The sequence below is a fragment of the Vigna unguiculata genome, chromosome 1 (genome assembly GCF_004118075.2).
Source record: "Vigna unguiculata cultivar IT97K-499-35 chromosome 1, ASM411807v1, whole genome shotgun sequence".
NCBI lineage: Eukaryota > Viridiplantae > Streptophyta > Magnoliopsida > Fabales > Fabaceae > Vigna > Vigna unguiculata.
The window spans coordinates 23,972,826-23,985,345 of record NC_040279.1 but is presented as its reverse complement, the minus strand read 5'-3'; the positions used below and the strand labels follow the sequence as shown (position 1 = coordinate 23,985,345).

The window sequence follows — 12,520 nt, the reverse complement described above, 5'->3', positions numbered from 1 at the left end:
GATTTTTGCAACACGGTCATCTGGGCATTCGCCCAATTTGTGGTGTTTTTTGGTTCTACATGACCATTTTTCACCACCTCCCAATTTTCTTGAGAGTCAAGAAGAGCTTTCATCTTGAGACTCCTATTGTCATAGTTGACCGCCTTTGTCAACTTAGACAAAGGCACACTATTTGTAAGATTGACCATCTTTCACTTTTTTTTCTCTCATTCTCAGACACTCGAGCTAACAGGTTCTGATACCACTTTGTTAGCAAATAAACCTTTAAGTGAATAAACTTTTTCACTTCCTTGTATTTTTTACGTAAACAAAACATACAAGTTATAGACTCTATTTTGACTTTTCATCTCCAAGCCTTAAACTCTGTCATCAAGACACATTTATTACTTATTAGCCAATGCAATAAACACATGACCCTTGCATCTAAAACACAAAACTCCTAAAAAAATTAAGTATCCATAAACAACCCATTTTATTTTATTCCATTTAAGTTTATCTAACAAAACCATTTTTTTTTTGTTTTGACAAGATTGTAATTGTCATCGGTATAAATTTTATTGTTATATATGATGGGGTTGCAAAATTTTATTGATTATATTTGCCATAAATTATTTGGTTGATAAAACTGAATGAATGAAGAAATGGCTGAAGTTTTAATATTTTATTCAGTAGGCTTTTCGTAGTGTCCTTTAGCACTGAAATATGGCAGCAGAAGCTCAAATAAAATACATGAATGGGTTAAATTTAGGCAATGAAGATATGGCTTCTATGGCAGTTCCTAAAGGCCATGCTGCTTCCACAAGCGCATCCTGATATTCAATTTCATTTGCCACTGTGATCTCTTGCAATGGATCTAGGCCTGCCAAATATATATGAAAAGAAAAAAAAAATCAGGTTACAAAGAAATTTGAATTCTCCATAAAATTTTGCTGTGTTCTTCTGTTGTAACTTCAAAATATATTAATAAACACTGATTTTGATGTTTTAAAATATACTAAAATGATTTGGAAAACACACCATGTAAAGAAAAATAATTAGAAAATCTGAAGTCGAGTACACTAAATAAAGGTGGTAACATTTTTAGAACAAAACTTGATTGCAGAAACCTACCAAATCCATCAGTAAGCAATGCATACTGGTATGTAAGGTCCAAGCACACATATGGAACTCTATCAGCTGAAAGAAGTGGATAAGCGGATGTGGCATCCTCAAATGTTTTTTCACAAGCTCTCTTTGCTTCAGTCTTCAAATCCAAAGGATGAATCTTGGAGTTGGGTTTATTTGGACCAAACATACCAATCTAACATATCCAACATAACATAATTATTAAAATGACCACGAGTTAATAGTAAAAATATGAACCTGTACACACAACAAATTTGACCAAACATATAACAATAGATACCTCCGAAGCCAGATAGTAGAAAGATGAAGTGCCGAAAAGAGTGTTTTGTCCACTTCCCTTTCCACCATCCCATATCCCTCCAAAACTACAATTTCGATGAGCGCAAAACTGGTTCACTTTGAGACCTTGAAGAACTATCTTTCTGCATTCATGGTAGTTGGATCCAGAAATGGGAGCAAAGGCCTTATAGTCTTCTCCAGAATATGTGTAGGTCCCTTTCAAGGAATAAAAAAGTGTATTCTGTTATTGCCATGCATGATAAAAGTATTGGAAGATTTTTCACCATTAATGCACTTACCATAAAAGCCAGATAAAATACAAGGGTTAGCAGAACCATCAGTGACCTTCAAAGCCTCAGCACGAAATGCTTCTCTACCATAGTGCAAGTAACTGAAACAAGAATGTTAAACCTACATATTAGTCATGAATACTGTTTTCTACCTATTTTATCTAGACTTCAAATTTGTCCATGAGGTTTTGCTCTCAAAAGTTGTATCGCATAACATTTACTCACACTTTATTAAGAATTAAACTTTAAACTTAACTCATTCTTACAAAATTAGTTTATAAGTGTCAGAAAATAAGGAACCTGTGAACATAGAGGTCATATTTTTTTCCCTTGAGCACAAGCTTCTTTATGTAAGGTTCCTCTTCTGGTTGTGGTTGGGGAGCATTTTTTGCTGTGTTCTTTGAGACAGCATATGCCATTTGAACTGATCCACCTCCAAGATCAACTACTCCCACTGTCTTTGAAAACTTCTTCCCCAAATTTCCTAGTAAATAGTTTATTGTCACCTAAAAAATAGTTCAATGGTAAGAGACACAGTACATATGTTCCTACAATCTACTTTACTATAAGGTTTACTGCTTTTTCAAAATTATAATATATCTATATATGTATATATATTTATATGCTAAAAAGTTAAAATACCACCTACTCTCATTAAACTTTGCACTAATAGAAAGATACCTAACTCCACTATAGGATGAATAGTAATATTGTATTTTATTGTAAGGATAAACCCCACTTTTAAAATATGATTATATGAACAGTGTTTTTAAGTAGCATACACCAATATAACCAGTGATCACCAATGCATCAACCCAAAATTAATTTTTTCATTGTCACCTTAAAAGTAAACATTAGGAGAGTTCGTTTTAAAAGAGCTGGAAATTATTTATTAACTAAATCGTATTATTCTGTAATATATAATATAACAATAATCGATTTAGTACAATTAATTTGGTTAGAAAACACTAGAATAATTTGAGACATTGGTAGGTAAATAGTTTGATATCGATCCCTTCAAATGAAAAACAAAAATGCTACATGACATTATAAGAAGACAAGTATTATCATAAACGGGGATTAAGTGTTCAAAACTAAAAGTGATTAATGAAGATTCTTATTTGTTTTTTTATCAGCATAAAGCAGATATTGATAAGTCGTACCCATAGATAAGAACCTTCTTGGGTTCCATCAATTATAGCTACAGCATCTGGTTGAACGCTGAAGGTACTTCTGTTCTTGAGCAAATCCCTAACCTAATTAAACATAAGAAAAATGAAAACCTTAGATATTGAAAGCCTACACGAGAAAAAGATTAAGAATCGAAGATCATTTATTTAATTACCGCTTGTAATATTCTTTCAGAAGCATCCCCATCCAAAAGCCTTAGACCTGCAGTCGCCTGCATATATAGCATAAATTAAAAATATTCAAGACTTAAACAAGCATATTATGCATAGTGTCTACTCAAACAAGGTTTTCAATTACTGTCCAAAACAAGGTTTTCAAGGCTAATATTGGAAATTTTAGGTTAAGTTGGAGATGCCACATTTACTACATTTTTTTTAAATGTATCATAATTAAATGAAATCTATTTTAACCAAATTTATTATTTGTTAGGTCTAGTATATAATAACCAATTTTAAGTTAATTTTAATCTTAGTGAAGCAGTAACTTTTTAAGATTATAGTTGCGATAGTTCAAAGAAAAAGCAGGGTTCAAAGTTTGCAAGAGTTTGTAAGAATGACCAGCATTAATTCATTTAAAACCTTGCTTCCAATTATGACGAATGAGTGAGAAATATAGAGGCAAAAGACGAACCCCAAGTTTAACAGGTGTTGTGGGGTAGAGTTCCTGAGGGACAACACTTTCAGCTTCCTCCAAAAGTGGAACTAGAGATTTTGCTGCATTTTCAGGATTATCCGCATATGCACTCAAACCAGGTGTGACCTACACCACAAACATGCCAATAATTCACATGTAAATATACTTACAAGCTAATAGTTATGAAGCTTAATTTTCACCTTATCATAAAACTCAATCTCGTTGCCAATGTGAAGAAGATCTAAGTTCTGGTCGAAGTGAAAGACATGCACGCGGCTACCAGTGCTACCAGCATCAAAGATCACAGCGTACGAGGTAAGTTCTTGTTGTTTGGGAAATATCTTGCGATGAGTGAACAAGATATTGTTCCCCACATATAAGGAACAAGAGAGTGAAGGCAATAGTAATAACAAGAGTAGAAGAGAAAAGAGGGTAAAGTCCATGTTCTTTGTCCCTTTTCTTGACCACACCAAAACCAGTCAATTAACTCAACGCTGCATCATTCACTCTCAAATATATATATAGACAAAGTCTAGGGTAATGTTTGTTTCAACGTAGAATCAGTTATCAACGTTCTTTGCATGTTTCGATGTAAAATATAGTTTAACTGCTAAAAATAATACGTATTTTCTGTAAATTTTGTTATATACGTATTTCATTCATTACATTTCAAAGGTTTAAAATACCTTGAACAACCTTCCTTTCCTGTTTATTTTTGCCTTTTTAACTGTTCGCCCCTTTTAATTTACTTTTTTATCTCTAAATTATCTTTTAACAATTTTAAAAAACTATTAATAGTTAATTTTACCCTAAATAAAATATTATTTTTACTTAACTCTATAACAAACAAATACTGTGTCATCGTGATTTTTTAAATAAACGAATATTTGCCATTTCGTGATTAATATATACCTATGCTTTGCCAAACATGAAGCTCCATCCATTATTCCTTTTCGTGTGCTTCCATTTTGGTTAACGACGGAATGTACGTTCTTTATTATATTAATGTTGCTGTATTATTTTACAGCATTATATACGTACACCAGACAATATAAAATTATTTATTTTTACACTATTTACTACTTTTGTAGTTTACAACGTCATGTGAAAGCTATGCCCGTATTTATTATTATGAGTATGATATATGATTGAGGCAATACTCGTATTTTAATATTCAAAATATATATCTTGATCTGAACTCGTGTTCCAGGAGTTCTTATTATTTTAAGGATTTAGAATGTTAATGATGAATAAAATAGAACATGTTTAATCCGTTTCATGCAGTTTGATTACTTTTGCAAAAGAAAATCTTTAACTTTTAAATTTATTAATATTTTAGAAGATTTGAAATGATTTTTTATCATTAACAATTGGCATGATGTATAAATAATTATATATGTCCATATTGTAGGGTAATATAAAGCATTTGATACTCAATGCTATATAAGGAATGGTGAAAGTGCGAGTTTTATTATAATTATTTGAATAAAGGTAGATTTAAACATTGAAATTCTCCTGAATTCTCTAGAAGCTTAAATGAAATACATTAATGGATTAAACTTAGGCAAAGATGATATGGCTTCAATGGCAGTTCCTAGGGGCCATGCTGTTTCCACAATAGAATTTTGATATTCAATTCCTTCTGCCACTGTAATCTCTTGCTCAGGATGAAGGCCTGCCAAAAAGTGAATCAGGAACAAAAGAAAATATATATAATTTTCCAATTAATATTTGTTTTTGGGAAGAAATAAAAACATACCAAATCCATTAACAAGCAATGTATACTGGTATACAAGATCCAGGCATACAAATGGAAGTTTATCTTTGGCAACATGTGGAAAAGTGGATTTGGCTTCCTCAAAGGATAGTTTACAAGCTTCTTTAGCTGCAATTTCCCAATCCACAGGACGATTTTTGGAATTTGGTGGCTTCACAAAACCAACCTAAAACAAATAAAAAACATAATTATAGCATGATTAGTTATTTATTTTTGTTGAAATAAATAAAGTAAAATGGATATACCTCAGAAGACCTATAGTAGAAAGATGAAGTAACAACAAGGTTTTTCTGTCCACTTCCTTTTCCACCGTCCCATATCCCACCAAATGTACAGTTTTGATGGGCACAAGGGTCATTCAGTCTCAGAACCTTCACAACTGTGTCTCGGCATTCATCAAAGTTGGAACCAGAAGTAGGACCATAGATATTGTATGATTCTCCAGAATATTTGTATATATCTTTCAAGAACAAAAACTCACATGTTATTGCCTATAAAAACTAATAAAAATAGTGACCATTATAGGGTTTGTGAAAAAGAAAATGCTTTTCTACCTTCATAACCAGCTAAAAGGCAAGGACTAGCAGCACCATCAGTGACCTTGAAAATCTCAGCACGAGCTGCATCGTTACCGTAACGCAAGTAACTGCCAAATTAAGGTATCAAAGTGATTTTTCTTATAACAAGTTAGATAAGTTTTTAGTTGTTGGAATTAGGAAAAGTTTGTGGAAGTAGACCTGTGAACATAAAGGTCATATTTCTTTCCCTTGAGTACAAGTTTCTTGATGTAAGGTTCCTCTCCTTGTTGAGGTTTTGGGGCATTTTTAGCTGTGTTTTTTGAGACAGCATAGGCCATTTGAACTGATGCACCTCCAAGATCTATCACTCCCACTGTTTTTGAAACCTTCTTTCCCAACTTTCCCAAAAGGTAGTTAACTGCTACCTACACAAAATTCCCAAAATATCATAACACAGGTTAAACAATAATTCTTCTTCACATGCATTTGTGATCATCGCATCAAAAAATTGAATGATATATAAGATAATCAAGATGTTTATCTACAAACACAAAATCTTAAAACATTTTATCTTCTGAGTGATACTAAAGAAATTACATTATTTTACTTTAAACCTAGAGTTGATTGGTTTTTAACTTAGAATTATCACTCACAGATGTGTACTCCTTTTATTGTAGGGTTTGGTAGTTATAATAAAACATTTTAAGTAGTCTTTAGTTTTTTACTAGTTGAAAAGTTTGTTTATGTACAAATTATTTTTGTAGTAGTATGCATGTTTGTTAGATTTAATTACAAATATCATTTTTAAATATTTTTTTTCATAATTTATTGTAATTTATCCTTTAAATAAAATATATTTTTCGATTTCCTTTACTGAAGTACAGTATTTTACTTTTAAGAGCTTTAATTGAAAATATTTTAAGATGTTGTCAAATACATATTAACAGCGAAATATTGTAAGCAAATACAATAATTGAAGATTGAATAAAATAATTAGTTGAAATAGAATTACAAAAGTTTGAAATCAATTTAAAGCAAAATTATAAACATTCCAGAATTATTTTATCAATAAAATAACCTTGATATGAAACACATCATTATCATTTCTGCTATATTTACATTTATCAATTAGAAAAACAAATTTATTATTCACTGTAAGAAATTTCAACTATCAACATGATTTTTTTATTTCCGATTTTCATCTTTGCTTTCAACCAACTATTCCACTGTAGTTTTTGAAAACAGAACATAGAACCTAATTGATCTTCTTTAAAAAATCACGTTGATTGACTTTTAATTTCATTGTTGCTTCTCGTTGTTGTTCGTATTTTTTAATGCAAATATTTAGCTAATCCAAAGCACATCAACAGATAAAAAATAGTGAATTTAATTACATATATAAATTATAGTCGAGATCCATCATTCCTCACATACAGAGAATCACACAGAGAATCACACAAAGAAACAGGATTGCATGTGTTATATAAAAATATTATGATAACGTTATCTTATAAAAATCTATATATAGACATGGATATCTTTTGCACGTGCTTCCAGTATATCTACTAATTATTTATCAATTTCTCAATTTACTAAAAGTAGAAGTTGTTACCGTGCATTAATCTTCCACATATATATATATATATATATATATATATATATATATATATATATATATATATATATATATTATAAATAACAGTTGTCTTGTTCTCATGTTTCCTTTATTTCTGCACCAAACCTACCAAAATGAATCCATCTTTTGCAATATAGAAATATAAAATGAAATTATAGTTTGGCATTATACCCATAGGTAAGAACCTTCTTGAGTTCCATCAATAACAGACACTGCATCTGGTTGAACGTTGAGTGTACTTCTGTTCTTGAACATTTCCCTGACCTTTAACATAAGAAAACGAAGACTTAAGACATTGAAAGCAAATATATATAGTTAACAAGATAAGAAAATGAATTAAGCTCATGGTCACCGCTTGCAATATATTTTCAGCAGCATCTCCATCCAAGAGCCTCAAACCCGCCGTTGCCTGCATTCACATTCAACATTGAAAAGACATCATCTATAACTTGTCTCCACTGATATTGTTTCCTTAAAGGTGTTGGAAGTTTTACGTTAACTAGAAAAGAAGGAAAATGATTTTTTAACTACTAAATTTTGACAACTTTCTTTTACAACTTTAAGTGTCATCTTCTAAGTGATTTTCCATTTTGTCTTTTTCTAATTCTCAATATTCAAAAACCATTTAGAAGATGACACATCATGTTGTAAGATAAAGTTGTCAAAATTTAGTAGTCAAAATATCATTCTTCTAACCAGAAATAAACACAAATTTATAATATATAAATGATTATAAATCTCATCTTATAAGTTGATTTTGTGAGATTGAGTTAGATTCGAAATTCACTTTTTAACCATACGTATATTCTTCGGTGCATCATATGAACATGTTTAAAGAGCTTTTCATTTGACTTTGTTGGTGGATAAAGGTCATGTTGGAAATCTCACATCAATCTCACTTTATAAGTCGATTTTGTAAAATTAAGTTAGATTTAAAGTATAATTCAAACATGTCAAAACCAATCCCTTAAAAGGATATGAGAAACACTGACCCCAAGCTTAAGGGGTGTCTTGGGGTGCTGTTCCTGAGGAACAACACTTTCAGCTTCCTCTAAAAGTGGAATGAGAGATTGTGCGGCTTTTTCAGGATGATTAGCGTAGGAGCTCAAACCGGGTGTGATCTGCACCAAATTAACGAACAAGAGTGAAAAGAGTAAGAAATGAGGAGAATAAAAGAGGAATGTAATAAAGGTTTGAGCTGAACCTTTTTAGCAAACTCAAGGTCATTGCCAATGTGAATAAGATCTAAGTTCTGGTCAAAATGGAAGACATGCACACGACTCCCAGAGCTACCAGCATCAAAGATGACAGCATAAGAAGTAAGGAGTTCCTGTTTTGGGAGTATCTTACGATGATTCAGAATGGTGTTCCCAACATTTTTTTGAGAAAAAGAGAATGTTGGCAATGACAGTAGAAAAGTGATGAAGGATAAGAAGCTCATTCTCTTTGATTTTGGCATCACCAAATTCATTTCTGAATCTGTCAAAGACCACTGCTAGCTGCTTGCACTACTGTTAACTCTTTTGCCACTATTTATAGCTGTGCAGCATGGCCATTGAGATCCACATCGATCAGAATATCACGTGTTGTGTATTATTGTAGGAACGCTCTCTAATTACCAAGACTTTACTTTAAAGAAATAACATTTTAAATTGTACAATTTTTTAAATATTAAATTTTAATAATTTTTTTTTATAATTTTAGATGTCATTTTTTTTAATAATTTTTTTTTATAATTTTAGATGTTATTTTTTAAGTGATTTTTCATATATAGAATATAATCAATATAAAACAGTATAAAAATGAGGAATTAATAAAGTTTTAAATGTTTTATAAATTTAGGTCTTTATAATTAAGTTTTTTTTCTTATAATTAAGTGTTTTTATAATTTTTTTTCATTTATTAACTTTTCAAATTTTTAAGGCGATATGACTCTTATCTTGTTATGTTAAGAAATATGAGATTTTTGTTATTAATAAAACAGTATTACAGTTAACGATATGTGACTTTCATTATTTTAAAGAGATTCCACGTCTCTTTAATAATTGAAGAAAGGAAGTAATGGAAAAAAGTTAGAGTCAGGTTATCTAATTAGAAAAAATCAAACTACACTCCATTAAAAGGACTTACTCATTTAAAAGTACCCAATTAGCATAAATTTTTTTAATAAAAACTCATTTAAAAGTATGTGAACTTTAATTAAGTCAAATTTTAATTATATTTAGGATTTGAGTTGTTTGTTAGGGGGATTTATAATTTGTAATTTTATTTTTGTAAAAGTAATACTATAACGTGATTTCTGGCCTATATAATACAGTGAAAGTAGCTATTGAAAAGTCCAAAATTCTTTACAATACAATGGAATTACTGTGATGAATTAAAAGCACAGATGATGAGAATTTGATTCAATGGAGAAGGAAGCATGTCTCTTGCCCAAGAATTTGGGTCCCACATCGATCTACACCAATAACCAAAATCGTCTCATTGAGCTGGCCATTATCACATGAATCATTACTTATTTATTATTTTTTATTTGTTAGATTAGTTTAAGTATTAAATTTATCTTTTCTATAAACAGTCTGTTTTCACAAATCATATAAATTGTATCCTTAAAAACATTTTTTTTATTATATGCAGAATGTAGTTTTTAGAAATATTAAAAAAACGTTTAGCTAATTTTTTTTTATTTGTAAGAATATTTTTAAAATTTTGAAATGATTAAAAAACAAAGTTATATGTAGTTAGGAAATCATATTATGTAGTATAGGAACAAAACTTTTACGTAACTTTTATGAAATTAAGAATAGATTGCCGAAAAAAAAATGATGCTCAGAAATAATCTTTAATAACATTTTAATAAATATAGAAATATATATTCCATTTCAAATTTTTAAGAATAAAATCAAAGAAATACCTCCCTAAAAATTTATTTATCACTTTTTGCTGATAAAATTATTATGCTTAGTTTTTGTAACGTTGAATGACTTCCACAATTTAATCTCTGATTAAATATCTTTTTAGTTCTTAAATTTATATTTAAAATTATTTTTTTTAAAATTTTGAATATTTTGGTTCTCAAATTTTAAAAATAAATAGATAATGTCATTAATTTTTTTATGTGTGAAACTAAATTCAAGATTAACTTGACATTTGAATTAGAAATTTATCAAATAATTTAAACAGTTCAAATATTAAAAACTAATTTAACATATCAAAAAAAATTTATGGTAGTTAGATTAAAATGGTTTATTATTTTTAATGTTTTATAACCAAATTATATCAAAATTTAAAATATAGACGAATTTTAATTTTTTATTTAAATTTATGATTTAAAAATATATTAACCTTTAAATTTCATAGTTAAAAATTATTCATTTTAATTTGATTCCTTTTATATGTAAGGGTATATATATATATATATATATATATGTGTGTGTGTGTGTGTGTGTGTGTGTGTGTGTGTGTGTGTGTGTGTGTGTGTGTGTGTGTGTGTGTGTGTGTGTGTGTGTGTGTGTGTGTGTGTGTGTGTGTGTGTGTGTGTGTGTGTGTGTGTGTGTGTGTGTGTGTGTGTGTGTGTGTGTGTGTGTGTGTGTGTGTGTGTGTGTGTGTGTGTGTGTGTGTGTGTGTGGTGTGTGTGTGTGTGTGTGTGTGTGTGTGTGTGTGTGTGTGTGTGTGTGTGTGTGTGTGTGTGTGTGTGTGTGTGTGTGTGTGTGTGTGTGTGTGTGTGTGTGTGTGTGTGTGTGTGTGTGTGTGTGTGTGTGTGTGTGTGTGTGTGTGTGTGTGTGTGTGTGTGTGTGTGTGTGTGTGTGTGTGTGTGTGTGTGTGTGTGTGTGTGTGTGTGTGTGTGTGTGTGTGTGTGTGTGTGTGTGTGTGTGTGTGTGTGTGTGTGGTGTGTGTGTGTGTGTGTGTGTGTGTGTGTGTGTGTGTGTGTGTGTGTGTGTGTTTAGTTTCTATGATATTAGATAATAAAAATTAAAAGAAATTAAACAAAGTATGTAAAATGAACTATAAGAGATTAAAATTTGTAGAGATTAAATGGATAATATTTAAGTGTCAGGGCTAAAATAAAGTAAAATATGTATAGTTAAGATGAATAATTAATTTCTTTAATCACTTCCCTTTATCTTGCTTTTGTTTTTGTATATTTTTTTATTCCACTTACCAGGTGCTGGTAAGAAAATGTACTTTCTTTATTATTTTATGCGAGGAGATGGTAAATGTTGACCACGCGATATTGTTTAAGAAAAGCAATTCCATAAATTAATTTAATCCCCAATGAAGTAAGCGTGTAGCTATATTTCCCTATAAAATATATTTACTTTTGTAATATCCTATGGCTTGGTATTTTTATAATATCACGTGAAATTCATGCATTTTCATTTGTTGCTAAAACGGGATTCAGGATCAAAAACCAAACAATAAATTAACATCCGAATCTCATATTACTTAAATCAAGAGATATTATCATACTTGATTAAGCAAATTATAATAAACTAGGAAGGATTCTCTTTCACGTGTAGATCTATTTAAAAAAAAAGTTTCACCAGTTCAGTAAGAGCTTTTGGCCTCGGTTGTTTTTGATATTTTGCCCCGGTTCCAGAACCGAGACATATTAGGACGAGGTAAAAGAGGATGACTTTTGGCCTCGAGTGTGAACCGAAGCCATAGAGCTACTCTTCTACCTCGTTTCTACTGTGAACCGAAGCCATTGTGTCAATGGTGGCTCAGCCGCGTCCGCAATGGAGACATTCTCGTCGTGGTAACGTGTTCGTGGCGGTGCTCATGGCTCGCGCGCAGCAGCGATTGTCAGTGGTGGTTTGTGAATTTGCAGGGGTCGCGACAATGTTTGCAGATCTGGTTTTTTGATTTGCAGGTTTCGCAATCATAGATCTGGTTTGCGCAACCACTGATGGCGTTGTGTGAATGCGGGAGAGCACTCTGTGCAGTGAGGTGCAGCACAAGCGAAGACGACGCCGCGACGGTGGCTGCAGGATCGTGGTGGCAACGACGGAGGAGGGTGGTGGCAGTGACGGTGGCAGGGAGATAGACAAAAGAGCGACGCGACGGTGAC

At 31.2% G+C, this 12,520-nt stretch overlaps 1 protein-coding gene across 1 annotated transcript; it reads right to left on the bottom strand.

Moving 5' to 3' along the window:
* Nucleotides 1–634: 634 nt before the first annotated feature.
* LOC114190025 lies at nucleotides 635–8,965 on the bottom strand. Its single transcript, XM_028078776.1, has 18 exons — nucleotides 8,654–8,965; nucleotides 8,442–8,570; nucleotides 7,802–7,858; nucleotides 7,621–7,713; nucleotides 6,033–6,238; nucleotides 5,850–5,941; nucleotides 5,541–5,755; nucleotides 5,278–5,461; nucleotides 5,063–5,193; nucleotides 3,719–3,997; nucleotides 3,516–3,644; nucleotides 3,040–3,096; nucleotides 2,858–2,950; nucleotides 1,995–2,200; nucleotides 1,704–1,795; nucleotides 1,406–1,620; nucleotides 1,111–1,300; nucleotides 635–859 (listed from the first exon to the last, which is right to left on the bottom strand). Exons 1-18 carry the CDS (start codon nucleotides 8,918–8,920, stop codon nucleotides 717–719), a joined length of 2,778 nt encoding a protein of 925 aa, XP_027934577.1. The 5' UTR covers nucleotides 8,921–8,965; the 3' UTR covers nucleotides 635–716.
* Between the last annotated feature and the right edge of the window lie 3,555 nt (nucleotides 8,966–12,520).